General features: G+C 29.2%; 2 protein-coding genes across 2 annotated transcripts; both read right to left on the reverse strand.

The window, feature by feature from the left end:
* Window positions 1–7,582: 7,582 nt before the first annotated feature.
* On the reverse strand, window positions 7,583–8,885 carry LOC123269525. Its single transcript, XM_044735278.1, has 2 exons — window positions 8,779–8,885; window positions 7,583–8,563 (listed from the first exon to the last, which is right to left on the reverse strand). The coding sequence occupies exon 2, from the start codon at window positions 8,523–8,525 to the stop codon at window positions 7,626–7,628; it is 900 nt and encodes a 299-aa protein (XP_044591213.1). The 5' UTR covers window positions 8,526–8,563; window positions 8,779–8,885; the 3' UTR covers window positions 7,583–7,625.
* A 6,613-nt stretch (window positions 8,886–15,498) lies between these two features.
* Window positions 15,499–15,972, reverse strand: LOC123269044 (BTB/POZ domain-containing protein At1g01640-like). Its single transcript, XM_044734544.1, has one exon. The coding sequence runs from the start codon at window positions 15,970–15,972 to the stop codon at window positions 15,499–15,501; it is 474 nt and encodes a 157-aa protein (XP_044590479.1).
* Between the last annotated feature and the right edge of the window lie 142 nt (window positions 15,973–16,114).

The following is a 16,114-nucleotide window of genomic DNA, read 5'->3' on the forward strand; positions in this document are numbered from 1 at the left end:
TCTAAGATAATACTCTTCGTTTCAGTACATTTTTCTAAATTCAAAAAATTTTTCCCATTTTTGTTAATATTACCCACGTTCGACAGCTTGTAGAGTACCAATCACTTGGTGGACCTGTTCTAATAAAAGGTCTCACCACTGCTATTTTAGACCCACCACAGTTCGATAAAATGCACGTTGGACTGGCTAGAAAAATTTTTAGCTATGAAATGGGACATGCATTAATTCTAGCGGCGCAAACTGGTCTTCTTCCGCAAACAGCTATGACCACTGGGTGGTTTATTTTATTATGTAGTCAGTGGTATGAGTTCATGGTTTGTCGGCACAAAAGTAACTCACGGAACTTATGGCGCATCGTTAGAACGAGTAGAGTTTCTGCAGAGCTTTATTGAGATTTTCAGAGAACTACAAGTTAGCTCTGATAATAGATGGAAACCGATACAACGGGGCATCATTCTGGCTATTACTACTGCGTTAAAATTACGAGAAGATCTAGTTCTGACAAAAAAATTGGAGTACCTTCTTACGGGGCGTCAGACTTCTAGTTCTGGAGAAAATTTATTTTCTCAGGTTCGAGCTGGTGGTGATATTCACCCTAAACTTCGCCAATATTACGCTACCGAATGCGCTTGATTGCAGTGGCTCAGTATTTATGTGTCCCTGCGTCTGTATCATATGAAGACGATGATGAGCCGTACTACATTGAATTTCTCAAGCAAAAAAAAACTGAACTCCAAACTACTAATGATGATTCACAAAATTTCCTTGAAATTCCGGTAAATTGTAAATTATCCGAAATACAAAACTATGGGCTTTATTACCTTTGTGGTTGGGCAGTGTTTACTTGTGCGAACGGTTGTAATGATTGTGAGGCAGCAATAATCTCTTCAGTTCCTTTGCCTAACGCGAGTACGGCTTGGACGGATGCAATAAATCGAGGAAACTTGAAACATCCGACAGAGGCAGTATATACACTTTTGAAGACTGCGGAAGAAGTTTTTGCTACTTACAGAAAATCTCTTCTCCATTTGCAATCTGTGCATGAAAAAGTAATGAAGAGTGTCCTGGAAACTGCCGATCAATCATTAGTCTTCCCAAAATGTCATGGTATTCGCGACAAAATACTCGGAAAATTTATCTCATTGCGACTCCATGTTCTCGCAAAAGACATTACAGTGCAACCTGATAATCCCAATGTTGCAGTCTTCAGCTCTAAGAGCGCATATATGCGCACGTCAACAAAACCGTCCGTAAATAAGTTAATTATACTACATTATTTATTCTTTCTTTCTCAATAAAATTGAGGCTTTCAATTTTAAAAGTTACTTGTTGGTGACAATATTTTATACATATATTAGTCCTTGGAATAAATATATTTTATCTATATATACTGTCCATCATATTTTCTATTGTAATACGTTGAATTTGTTGATTTGATCAATAATAATTTCATATATTTTACACAATAAACTTAAAAAAAAGTACTTGTTTCAATAAATTAAAATGACTGTATACATACTAATTACTTACCTGTTATTAGACGAGCTCTAATCTAATTATTTTTACTAATAATTAATAAATAATAATAATACATTCAGTATAAGACCTGAGAATCTATTGGAATAATAAAAATTATAATAAAAATATAGAATAATTGTAAAAAAAAAAAAAAAAAAAAAAAAAAATTAGAATTGTCGAGTTTCGAACCCGGACTTGGTAAATGAAAAGTTATCAAAAAGTGTCGGCGCCACAATAGAGCTTAACGTACTGATGTGAGAGGTAAATCATAAACTGCGTTTAAGAAAAACCGGTTTAACCGGAGAATTTACGGATGCAATAAAAAAAGTTATTTAAAGGTTTTTATTTAATTATGATTATTTATTATTATTGTTAGAGGGTGAAAATAATTTTTTTATGCAATGATTATTTATTAAATAAAATTTATTATTATTGCGAGAGTTAGCATGAAAATACTTTAGTTGCCGGTTAGTGTGTCTGACACACTCGTGGTGGCGCGACCGCTTGACACATTTCCCATCATGCATTGTAGGATTGGAATACCTTCTTATATATTGGCTGCGTTCAGGTTTACTAAGTTCTGAGCAGGGCTAACTTTATCTACCAAAAAATTAATTTTAGACATACTTAAATAAATATACCTTCCATTGTTTTATTATAGATTAAAAAAAAAAATAATATAGTTACTTTAAGTTGCTGCTACAAGACATGCTAAGATCTGCCAAGAACTTAGTAAACTTGAACGCAGCCATTATCTTAAGTTTGACCCACGCGAGCGTAATTTATTAGGGCCGTATTCCCGAGAGCGCATGCTTATCAAATTACATACTACGCATGTCTCAATTTAATTTAAAAATATTTATTCAAGTGATGTGGTCAAAATTCGACATCAAACACTGTGTTGATTTATAGTAAGTTTTTTTTTGTTTTTACCATAAATCATGGGCCAGTTTTTCAATCCAGGATAAAATTTTATCCGAGATAAAAGTACCGGCAATATAATAAAAAAAAATAAATAATTCAGCGACGTGATATTACTCTCAGTTAGTTCTCCATGAATTTGGTCATTTATTTATATAAAAATAAATAAATATATCATAAAAATAATAATAACCTCTTAGTGTCAATTTCAACAATATACTCTTATAACTTAATGTTGAAATTATTATAAAATATTAATATTAAAGTGATTTGCAAAAACGTCAGATGATGCATCACATAAGTAAGAGAGAGACTTTCGCAAAAAACATAATAATAATTTTATTTCATTGCATGTCCTTACAGGATATTTGCAATTTGCAATAATACACAGAGTTACATTTTATCTTATTCCCTAAGATAACAACAGAACATACATTAAATATCAACGCTCATCTTACATTTTGACAGGACACTCATTTACAGTCTTTTAATTTATTTTCAATCACTCTTATAAACGTACATAATTCTTCAATTATTTCACCTCTCAGTGTTTTTACAAGCAAACTACGCATCTCACTATCTATCCGATTACCTTTCCATGTTTCCATAAAACATTTGGTTTCATCTGTTTGTAGTCTCCAAGCTTCACTACAGGTGCAGATGTGTGCTAAAGTTTCCTCCCCTCCCCCACATAGTCTACAGCTCCAATCTTTATATCCCTTTTTGCCAGCCCTGCCTATGTTTCCACATCTAATTCTTGCCCATGTTTCTTTGTCCATTTTCCGCTTAACTTTCATGCTCAAGTACGCTGCTCCGTTTGCACCCGGTAGGATCTCTTTATACAGTCTGTTATACTTTGATTCTACTATTTTGCTCCATTCCGCCTCCAATTCTTTTTCCCACCAGTTGTTTAGACTTTCCATGAGCTTAATATGGACTTCCTCGTCTCTGCCACCCTTCCAAATCCACTCACAAACTTCTTCTGCTTTCCAGTTCTGTAGGATTCCCGCCATCTGAGCACCCCACTTTGATGGGTTGCCATTTATCACAGCTCTCATCTCTTCAGCCAGGCATATTCGCGGCCACCTGTCTTCTTCCATGTTTAGGATGTCCTTCACATAGCTGATCGCTCTTTTCCTAATGGTATATTGAATACTCTCCACTCCCATTTCACCTCTCCATATGTACATCGGGGTGTTTCTAGCGACACCTAAAGCCATTTTTACATATCTCCCCTGCATCTTCACCATATTATCTACATTGTCCCACCCCCAAACTTCTACACCATATAGTGCCACTGATCTCACCAACGAATTCATTAGACCAACTCTATCTTTTCTCATATCTCGTCCAGCTCTTTTTATCAGGCCCCATGCCGCATTTGCTGCCTTTTGCGCTTTTTCGCAAAAAACATGAACAGTCTTCTTTGAGCTTATATATCACGGGAGGTAGTTCTAAAATATGTTCCATTGCAGATCTCCAATGTTAACGAGACAAAAAAAAAAATTTTTTAAACATTAAAGTCTTATACTTCGATTGAAGGTGCGTTATTTTACTGTAATTTTTATCAATTTTATCGAATACATGTGTTAACTATTGAAAATTAACTTTTTTAAATTATTTTAGATGTTATAACAAAAAAATTAAGCTCAAATTCCACTCAAGCTGTTGATAAGTCGGAGATATTAAACGCTTTGAAGTTAGCGTTGCGAGAGGCTCGTGATTGAGGTGGACATGGACTTCTTCGAATAATAAATAGAGCCAAGAACTGTGACGGAATAAAAAAAAATGTTAACAAAAAATTTACTTTAGTTATAAAAATGTAACTCTCAAAAGTTATTTTTTATAATGAGAGTTAATAGTCTAATGATTTAATAATTTATTATTTTTCATTATGTTGATAAGCGTATCAGATGAGATTTTAATTTTCTATGAGATAATTTTAACTCAAAAAGTTATTTTTTTATAACGGTAAGGCTATTCGGACACTGTGAGTCGTTTCAGCGTGAGGCTAGCGTGAATATTAGAAATTTCACACCACGCTATTGGTTGAAAAAATCATATATTCACGCTACAGTGTCCGAATAGTCTCTGCTTTTTAATGACAGTTAACTAGTCTGATGATTTAGTCATTTTTCATTTTTTAATTTTATTGCCAAACATATCAAATGACTTAAAAGGTTATTTTATTACAATTACAGTTAACTAGCCTAATAATTTAATCATTTATTATTTAATATTTAATTAACACAAATGCACCAAATGAAAATAATTTAATGTAATATTCATTTATATCATTTAGACTTTCAATAAGGCTTATAAGATAAGTCAAAAATTGTTCTATGAAGGTTATTTTTAATGATAATTATACGTTCAATTAAAATTTCAATAATAATCCCGAAAGTAATTAATATGAACTCAGATTTATAAAGTCTGTTGTACTTACCCGTTTATTAAATAAATGAATAAATAAATAAATAAATTTGTAGATTAAAAGTAATTTGTAGAATTAAATTATTATTATTTGTAAAATTTTTGAATTGATGTAAATCATTTTGTAAAATAAAATTACTAATATTACTTTTGTAAAGTTTTTGAATTATTTGATGAAAAATATTTTTTAAAATTACTATATCGCTTTATAAAATTATTACACTTGTAGATAGACAATAATTTATAAAATGTCTGTAAGGTAGAAGCCCCAATTATTGACGGGGGTCTAAATATTGATACCCTAAATTATCTTTAAATATATTAAATTATCTGTAATAAGAATAACGATCAAATAAAATTTTATTAAATTCTAATTAATTAAAAAATTGAAAAAAAAAACACTTTCAGTTCAAAATATTAGATATTAATTATTAAAAAAAAATAAAGTTAGCACCAGTTCATCAAATCAGCTTACGAGCGTCTATTTTCTTAACAACTACGGTTAGAAAAGTATTTTTTTAACTGTCGAGTTTAAATTAATTTTTTCATGTAATTATATGATCTATTTTTTTTTTAATTAACAGTTCATGAAATATTTATAAAATTAAATAATCGAAATTAATTGTATGCTTTATAATATTTCAATCATGGGAGTCAATAAGTAGTTCATAATTTTTATGGTGAATCCCATATTGACAGCCAGTCGACAGCGCTATGAGGCCTTTTTTTTTTAAGTATAAAATACGTTACGCGATTATATACAAGGCTTTTAACTGTCAAATAACTCGGCGTGTTTTGGTGTTAAATAAGTTTTTGAATAAAATAATATTATGTGTCATTGATTGGCAATGTCATTAATTTTTAACCAATTATTACGGTATACGTGGTATACCACACCAACTTCTGAAAAATTACTTGAGCAATAGAACACAATGTGTTAAATTAAATAACTATAAAAGTGAAACTAAAACTATTAAAGTTGGGGTTCCGCAAGGCACGATTCTTGGGCCTTTGCTGTTTTTATTATACATAAATGATATTTTTAAAGTGATACCAAGCAATGCTATAGTTTCCTATGCTGACGCCCCAGCTATTTCTTTGTACTGGAAATAGCTGGAATGAAGTCCAATATAAATTAACTGAGTGGCTTAATAAAATAGATATATGGCTCAGGGAAAACCAACTATCTCTTAATGTAGAAAAATCTACTTTTATTACCTTTGGAAGCTACATAGACAGTATTCCAAATAAGTTTGATTTACAAAGAAATGGTAAGCCTCTGAGAAGAGTTGATAATTGTAAATATTTAGGGATATATTTTGATAAACACTTGAAGTGGGATAAACATGCCTACGAATTATCTAAGAAGCTTAACTATTTCACTTTCCTTTTTTACAAGCTTAGCCAGGTACTTAATTCTTCTATTTTAAAAACTATTTATCATGGACTGTTTGAAAGCATAATAAACTATGGCATTGTTGCATGGGGAGGAGCCTATAACAATTCAATTAAACCTGCCACATCTCTTCAACATAAAATAATTAAAAAGCTATGTAAAAATAATTACAACAATATCCCCTTGATAATTAGAAACTCATTTATAATAAATGCATTAACTTACTACTATCAAGAATGTAAAAGCCTATTCTATGAAAAATGTACAAATACAAGATCTAAGTTGTTAGTTCTACCAAAAATAAACAAAACTATTAGTACTCAGAATGCTTATTATGTAGCAATTAAATATTATAACAAACTCCCTGCTGATATGAAAACTATAGTCTGTAGTAAAAAATTGTTAAAAAAAAAGTTAAGTTACTGGATAAGAAACCTTAATGGTTAACATGCTTAAAAAATGTAATGGAAAATGCGAGTATTTGATTGGATATTTCTTTTTATGATAATTATCTATAATTTTGTATTTCTTTCTATGTAAATTTATTACTTTTGTACTTATTATCTCTTTGCATTGTATTATCGACAAAAATTTTGTAAAAATTATATGTATTGTAAAATTGGTATTTTTGTACTGGTTCTATAAACAGGTGTCTTTACACCTCGATAGAATTCTTGACCAGATAAATAAATAAATAAATAAAATAAATAAATGTTTTAATTAATTAATAAAAATTTGGTTTTTGATGATTTTGTGTAGGAATATTGCAGTAAAGAAAAATAAAAAGTAATGTAATTATAAATATATTTATAGATGATAAGAATTTGATCACAGATTAATATATTAAATTACTTTTGCATAGATTGATCAAAAAGAAAATTCTCAGTCTTAATGTTCTGAATCTTTAGGTGGAATCGTTACCATCGCTCAGAGGGAAGCTCTCTGCATCACAGTTAGAAAGTTCTCAAGGGAGCTAACAGATGATGTGAACATTGATTTCAAACTGTAATAAAAAGTCAGAGTTTTGAAAATTTATGGCAAACAAAATTCAATTTTCCACTATTTTTTCAAAAAAAGATTTATAATAAAAATAAATACTACTCATAAATTGATTGAACCGTGAGTTACTAATTTTCACTTATATTATTGCATTTTTTTCAATAATTAATCTTGATCATGAACAAAAATACTTAAATTATACTTATTATTATACAACGAGCAAAAATTATTTATCATCATTAATCATTGTATTGTTATAAAAAACTTACGAAGTTTTAAAAATCAAAGTAAAAAAGAAAATTAAATAGTTTTGAATGTAAATATAAATTTTTCATAATCATAGATAGATCAAAATAATCTAAATTTCTTCCTCGAATAATACATCCACATGATTGGCGATAAAAATCAAAGATTGTTGGCGTACAATTGGTAATTTATAAGTCCCGGATATTTCCAATAGTGATATTACATTCTCAGATGTTAAAAGTCTACTCAACAATACGTCACAGACACGTTTTAAGTCAGATATCAAATACATGTCAGCAGCTTTTACTAATTCGAACAAAATAGCGCCGTTATCACTAGCTTTATCCAATTTACCATAATATAAGAAATGAAGTAATTCGTTAACAGTATCAGAATCTAATTCTGGAAGATTGATACACTTATCTCTCGATTCTTTCATGTCTGTTGTTAACATTTTCTTAAATACAGAACTGCTTGAAGCTAAAAAGACTTTATGAGCTGGAAATTCTTCATTATTTTTCACTCGAATTTTTACGTCACTAAATTCGACATTTTTTAAATAAGTTTCCATATTTTTATTCATTTTGGCATTCAATAAGTCATCATTAAAACCATACCAAGTTATGTCACCACTTATCGTTACTCTGTATGTACGAATTCTTGATTGGTAACGATAATTATTCAAGAAACCCTCTTTTTGAGGACGCACATCATTGTCAAACGAAAGTGAAAAATTTTCAAAGATAACATCGTCTGTCCAATTAGTAATGTATTGTCTTCTTATTTGAGAGTTAATTGTTAATTCAATGAGTGCAGTCGCTGGTTTAGTGAAAAATTTGGTAACTTTAACGTTAAATATGTAGTCAGTAATTCGTTGAATGGAAATGTTAAAAATAACTTCTGGACAGCAATCTATTTTGAGATATTTAGAAGAAAACCATTTATTTTTCACATTAATATCTATTTTTTCTTCGAACATTTTTTTAAATGATTGGACGATTTCTTCACTCATTTTGACTTCTAGTATCTTTCAGGTTCTGGATTACTAACCTGTAAAATGAAAAATGTAACTAAAAGAAAGCCGATTACTGATTACATTTTATTTACCCGGCAATAAAAATTTTTTCGATCATATTAGAATAAGCAAATAAAGAAATAAAAAAAAATATTTTGACCAAATAGAAGGAAAAACTTTTTGGTTAATGTACGATGATATTTAATTAAATATGAAATAATCGATAATTATATAAATTAAAAATATTCACCTTTCATAAAATATAAAATTGGCTATCTTATATAATGACAACTGATGTTATCTACAATCTTGAAATAATAACGAAAGATGCTTTTTTTTATATTCTTTATAATATTTTATATTCGTTGTAAAGTTTTATAGGTTAGTAGTTTTGCGGAATTTTCTTGCAGTTTGACCACGAAGCCTGAATAGAGTCTATCTAGGCTTCGTGAGTTTGACCCACGCGAGCGTAATTTATTAGGGCCGTATTCCTGAGAGCGCATGCTTATCAAATTACATACTACGCATGTCTCAATTTAATTTTAAAATATTTATTCAAGTGATGGGGTCAAAATTCGACATCAAACACTGTGTTGATTTATAGTAAGTTTTTTTTTGTTTTTACCATAAATCATGGGCCAGTTTTTCAATCCAGGATAAAATTCTATCCGAGATAAAAGTACCGGCAATATAATAAAAAAAAATGAGTGAGCCTCACAGACATAAGGTCACAATAGAAGTGAAACTTTTTTAAGCCACTTTAAATAAATAAACAGATCAATATATATAAATATATATTATAGCATTTCATTTATTCTCAAACAAAATAAATTTATTGGATTAATTATTCGGTTTTTAAGAATTAAAACAATTACACATTTTTTAATTAAAATTTAAATGAATTTATTTCTAAGAATATTATGTTTACAACAAATGTAAGTTTTATTTTTCCTTTTATTTTTAGAATTATCATCTTATTTATTCTTTATTATTACTTGAATTATCAACAAATGTTATCAGCGGCTTGTGATAGCTAAAATGTGAAATAAATATTTTTGTCTGTATTCTATTTAAGTATCTCGAAAAAACCGCATCTATTGTTGTCCCATGTTTTGTCGTTGGTTCATTTGGATTATTATTTATCGCTAAATCAAATTTGGTCTTTAAAAAATCAACCAAAACGGCCGATGACTCCGATGAAAAATTTACGTTAAAATCTCCACTAAGGATTATAGGTTTTTTTTCTAAGTCTTGATTAAGTTCTTCCGCAACAGCAGCCGAAAATGGTAGTAGTGCACGATGAATAAATTTTATTATGTCTGTGATATACTTATTCGGTGATATATAAATTGATACTAGTAAAATTGACTGGCCATTTTCCGTTGTACATTCAGCGGCACAGATTTCTGCTACTGCACTGAGTTGTATTCCAAGTGCCTGTATATTATGTACTGAAATGTCCATTGATGGTGTTACAATGTGTGTTGTATCGTTATCATTTTGATAAATAGCTCCACCTCCAGATCTTATATTAGGGTGTTTATATTTAACTACACAATTAAAATTAGGAATGGAAATGTCTTCATCATTATGAGTCCACGTTTCAGACAAAAGTAGAATATTTGAATTAGCAGCTACTTTGTCGATAATGTCATTGTTATGGGCTTGTAAACTTTGAATATTCAAACTATAAATTGACAAACCAGGCTTTTTAGTGATAAATTCAAGTAATTGTGATTCTAATGTCACTAATGGGTTTAATGACAGTCTTTGAAGCTCAAGTTTTAACGGACGAAGTGCAGCTGGCTCTGTTCGCCCATGATAAAAAGTAGCCGTATTATTTTTTGTAACGATATATAATTTTTCAATCGTAGTAACTCTCGATAAAGCAACCTACAATAATTATCATTTACTTACCAGGATTAAGAAAATATAATGATGAAATTATTAACACGAATGTATAAACAGGAATTGAGAAATTTATATTTGAGTCAACACGTGTAAATATATATACACCCCACTATACCCCAAAACTATTTACACAAAATAATTAAAAAATATAATGAAAAATAATTTTCCAGGAATAAATTTTAATAAATATATCAAATAAAGGTATTTTTCATGTATTTATAAGTATTTACGTATTAATTTAATCATATACCTGTACTAAAACGTTTTAAATAAGAACGGTTTGCGACAGCTGATATACGCATATACATATAGCTGATATACGCATATACATATAATATATACACACATTATATATATATATATATATATATATATATATATATATATATATATATATATATATAAGTAACGTGGTGGAATTACGACGCACGCGCACTGCACTCGTCCACTCTACTTGACTCTCCTTAACTCTCCCCACTCTTTAAAATATATAAGGCTTGCTCGGCTTGCTATACAAGCGATTCCCCCACTCGCCTACTCTAAACTTTCACTCAATGCTTCTCCTCTAGCGCTACTTCCCCTTTTCCGCCTCAAATCGTTCAATTTTACCCTCCGTAAAGAAGTTTCACTTCAAAAATAAATAATTCAGCGACGTGATGTTACTCTCAGTTAGTTCTCCATGAATTTGGTCATTTATTTATATAAAAATAAATAAATATATCATAAAAATAATAATAACCTCTTAGTGTCAATTTCAACAATATACTCTTATAACTTAATGTTGAAATTATTATAAAATATTAATATTAAAGTGATTTGCAAAAACGTCAGATGATACATCACATAAGTAAGAGAGAGACTTTCGCAAAAAACATGAACAGGCCTTTGAGCTTATATATCACGGGAGGTAGCTCTAAAATATGTTCCATTGCAGATCTCCAATGTTAACGAGACAAAAAAAAAATTTTTTAAACATTAAAGTCTTATACTTCGATTGAAGGTGCGTTATTTTACTGTAATTTTTATCAATTTTATCGAATACATGTGTTAACTATTGAAAATTAACTTTTTTAAATTATTTCAGATGTTATAACAAAAAAATTAAGCTCAAATTCCACTCAAGCTGTTGATAAGTCGGAGATATTAAACGCTTTGAAGTTAGCGTTGCGAGAGGCTCGTGATTGAGGTGGACAAGGACTTCTTCGAATAATAAATAGAGCCAAAAACTGTGACGGAATAAAAAAAAATGTTAACAAAAAATTTACTTTAGTTATAAAAATGTAACTCTAAAAAGTTATTTTTTATAATGAGAGTTAATAGTCTAATGATTTAATCATTTATTATTGCACGCCTCTTAGCGCGAAGCGCGTGAGGTTGTGCTTTATACTCGACTAGTCAAGGTCAAGCAATTTTGTGATCTTTAAATGCCTCTATCCCAATCATATTACACTTATACAATGATATAAGTAGATGTACACTGGAAAAACACTTAAATTAAACCATCTTTTACTTTCTAAAATCATTTCATGTTGCTATTTTGGAAAAAAAAACGTTTTGAAAAAAATTTTACGTGGACGTCCGGATGTCACCCCATTTTGGATGTACCAACGATTACTCCCGAACAAATTGATATTTCAAGACCGGACTTTTTTTATTAGTTTAAGAATTCGATTAACTGGGTCCGTATTTCATATCTGGTCTAGTTTACGTATTTTTTTTTAAATTGAATTTTTATTAAAATTCACTACGCGATACAACCGTACAAAGCCAAACGAACTTTTATTATTTGTCACGTGGAAACTATGGCGCCACTTGATCAAGCTAGATTTTTTTAGACTGCGTGCGCATATGACAAGAAAAAAGGGCGCCGATATTTAAAAAAAAAATATAAAATGCTCTGTAAGAAACTACTTAATAATTTTTTTAACTTCCCGCTACGAAAATCGAAGATTTTCAAAAATCGGGAAGTTATTGTTTTCACCCCGTTTTGCAAAAACCGAGTTTTCATCAGATATCGACGTTTGAAGGTCACAGGAAGCTTCCCTGACTATCCCCGCAAGGTTGTCACGGCGTCTGTATGTGTGTGTGTGTGTGTGTGTGTGTGTGTGTGTGTGTGTGTGTGTGTGTGTGTGTGAAAGTATGTGAACCGCTTATAACTTTTGAACGGCTTGACCGATTTCATCGCGGTTGGTGCCATTCGAAAGGGCTTGACCAAACTTAGATTTTAAAAACTATTTGGACCGATTCAGATCAATAGATTTTGAGAAATCTTAAAAAAACTGAAAAAAAATTTTTTTTCAAATGTGGTTTTTTTGGAATAACTTTTAAACGGCTTGATGGTTCAATTCCAAAAACTAATCAGCTCTTAACCTCAAAAAACCACGTCGATCGCCACCAGTCCGGTCAAAATCGGTTGATTCGTTCGAGAGATATCGTGAACGAAAGAAAACCGAAAAAAGTGTTTTTTCGGAATAACTCCGAAATTCCTAGCGCGATCAATTAAAAATTTAAGATTCTTTGTGAGGCTTAAAAAACTGTGTCGAATGCTGCCAACCGCGTGAAAATCGGTTTATTCATTCAAAAGTTATTGCGGTTTAAAAATTCAAAAAATAGTGTCTTATCAAATCTCTATCAGACTTTTGAGCTCGAAGAGCTCAAAAGCATAGGAAAGCAATCTCTTTGAGCTTGGAGAGCTCAAAATAACCCATACATTGTAATTTTACGCTCGAAGAGCTCAAAAACGTCATTGGTGCAATTTTAAGCGCCTAAGTATGGAATCAGCGGGAAGTTGCATGGATGGCCTTCAGGGTCAACCGTTTTTCTAATTTTTATTTTAATCAATTACACAATTAATTTTTTTCTTAAAAAATGAATGAGCGTCATGAGGCGTGCACTTTTGGATTTTCCAAACTTTTTTTCATTATGTTGATAAGCGTATCAGATGAGATTTTAATTTTCTATGATATAATTTTAACTCAAAAAGTTATTTTTTTATAACGGTAAGGCTATTCGGACACTGTGAGTCGTTTCAGCGTGAGGCTAGCGTGAATATTAGAAATTTCACACCATGCTATTGGTTGAAAAAATCTTATATTCACGCTACAGTGTCCGAATAGTCTCTGCTTTTTAATGACAGTTAACTAGTCTGATGATTTAGTCATTTTTCATTTTTTAATTTTATTGCCAAACATATCAAATGACTTAAAAGGTTATTTTATTACAATTATAGTTAACTAGTCTAATAATTTAATCATTTATTATTTAATATTTAATTAACACAAATGCACCAAATGAAAATAATTTAATGTAATATTCATTTATATCATTTAGACTTTCAATAAGGCTTATAAGATAAGTCAAAAATTGTTCTATGAAGGTTATTTTTAATGATAATTATACGTTCAATTAAAATTTTAATAAAAATCCCGAAAGTAATTAATATGAACTCAGATTTGTAAAGTCTGTTGTACTTACCCGTTTATTAAATAAATGAATAAATAAATAAATAAATTTGTAGATTAAAAGTAATTTGTAGAGTTAAATTATTATTATTTGTAAAATTTTTGAATTGATGTAAATCATTTTGTAAAATAAAATTACTAATATTACTTTTGTAAAGTTTTTGAATTATTTGATGAAAAATATTTTTTAAAATTACTATATCGCTTTATAAAATTATTACACTTGTAGATAGACAATAATTTGTAAAATGTCTGTAAGGTAGAAGCCCCAATAATTGACGGGGGTCTAAATATTGACACCCTAAATTATCTTTAAATATATTAAATTATCTGTAATAAGAATAACGATAAAATAAAATTTTATTAAATTCTAATTAATTAAAAAATTGAAAAAAAAACACTTTCAGTTCAAAATATTAGATATTAATTATTAAAAAAAAATAAAGTTAGCACCAGTTCATCAAATCAGCTTATGAGCGTCTATTTTCTTAACAACTTTGATTAGAAAAGTATTTTTTTTTACTGTCGAGTTTAAATTAATTTTTTCATGTAATTATATGATCTATTGTTTTTTAAATTAACAGTACATGAAATATTTATAAAATTAAATAATCGAAATTAATTGTATGCTTTATAATATTTAAATAATGGGAGTCAATAACTAGTTCATAATTTTTATGGTGAATCCCATATTGACAACCAGTCGACAGCGCTATGACGCCTTTTTTTTTTAAGTATAAAATACGTTACGCGATTATATACAAGGCTTTTAACTGTCAAATAACTCGGCGTGTTTTGGTGTTAAATAAGTTTTTGAATAAAATAATATTATGTGTCATTGATTGGTAATGTCATTAATTTTTAACCAATTATGTTTTAATTAATTAATAAAAATTTGGTTTCTGATGATTTTGTGTAAGAATATTGCAGTAAAGAAAAATAAAAAGTAATGTAATTATAAATATATTTATAGATGATAAGAATTTGATCACAGATTAATATATTAAATTACTTTTGCATAGATTGATCAAAAAGAAAATTCTCAGTCTTAATGTTCTGAAACTTTAGGTGGAATCGTTACTATCGCTCAGAGGGAAGCTCTCTGCATCACAGTTAGAAAATTCTCAAGGAAGCTAACAGATGATGTAAACATTGATTTCAAACTGTAATAAAAAGACAGAGTTTTGAAAATTTATGGCAAACAAAATTCAATTTTCCACTATTTTTTCAAAAAAAGATTTATAATAAAAATAAATACTACTCACAAATTGATTGAACTGTGAGTTATTAATGTTCACTTTTATTATTACATTTTTCTTAATAATTAATCTTGATCATGAACAAAAATACTTATATTATACTTATTATTATATAACGAACAAAAATTATTTATCATTATGTTGATATAAAAAATTTATGAAGTTTTAAAAATCAAAGTGATGGAAGTAAGAAAAAAAGTTGAATTGGTTTGAATATAAATATAAATATAAAAATATGTTTATGTGAATATAAATTTTGAATAATTATGGATAGATCAAAATGATCTACATTTCTTCTGAGAATAATAATTCCACATTATTGGCTATAAAAATCAAAGATTATTGGCGTACAATTAGTAAGTTATGAGTCCCGGATATTTCCAATAGTGAGAGAACATTTTTAGATGTTAAAAGTCTACTCAACAATGCGTCACAGACATGTTTTAAGTCAGATATCAAATACATGTCAGCAACTTTTACTAATTCTAACAAAATAGCGCTGTTATCACTAGCTTTATCCAATTTACCATAATATAAGAAGTGAAGCAATTCGTTAACAGTATCAGAATCTAATTCTGGAAGATTGATACAACTTTCTTTCGATTCTTTCATGTCTGTTGTTAACATTTTCTTAAATATAGAACTGTTTGAAGTTAAAACAACTTTATGAGCCGTAAATTCTTCATTATTTTTCACTCGAATTTTTACGTCACTAAATTCGACATTTTTCAAATAAGTTTTTATATTTTTATTTATTCTGGCACTCAATAAGTCATCATTCAAACCATACCAAGTGATGTTACCCTCTATCATTATTCTGTATTTATGAAGTGCGTTTAATGATCGTTCACAATAAAAATCCAAGTAATCATCATCTTTAAGACGCACATCATCGTCAACCGAAATTGAAAAATTTTCAAAGATAACATCGTCTGTCCAATTAGTAATGTATTGT

The sequence above is a fragment of the Cotesia glomerata genome, linkage group LG7 (assembly GCF_020080835.1).
Source record: "Cotesia glomerata isolate CgM1 linkage group LG7, MPM_Cglom_v2.3, whole genome shotgun sequence".
Lineage (NCBI taxonomy): Eukaryota > Metazoa > Arthropoda > Insecta > Hymenoptera > Braconidae > Cotesia > Cotesia glomerata.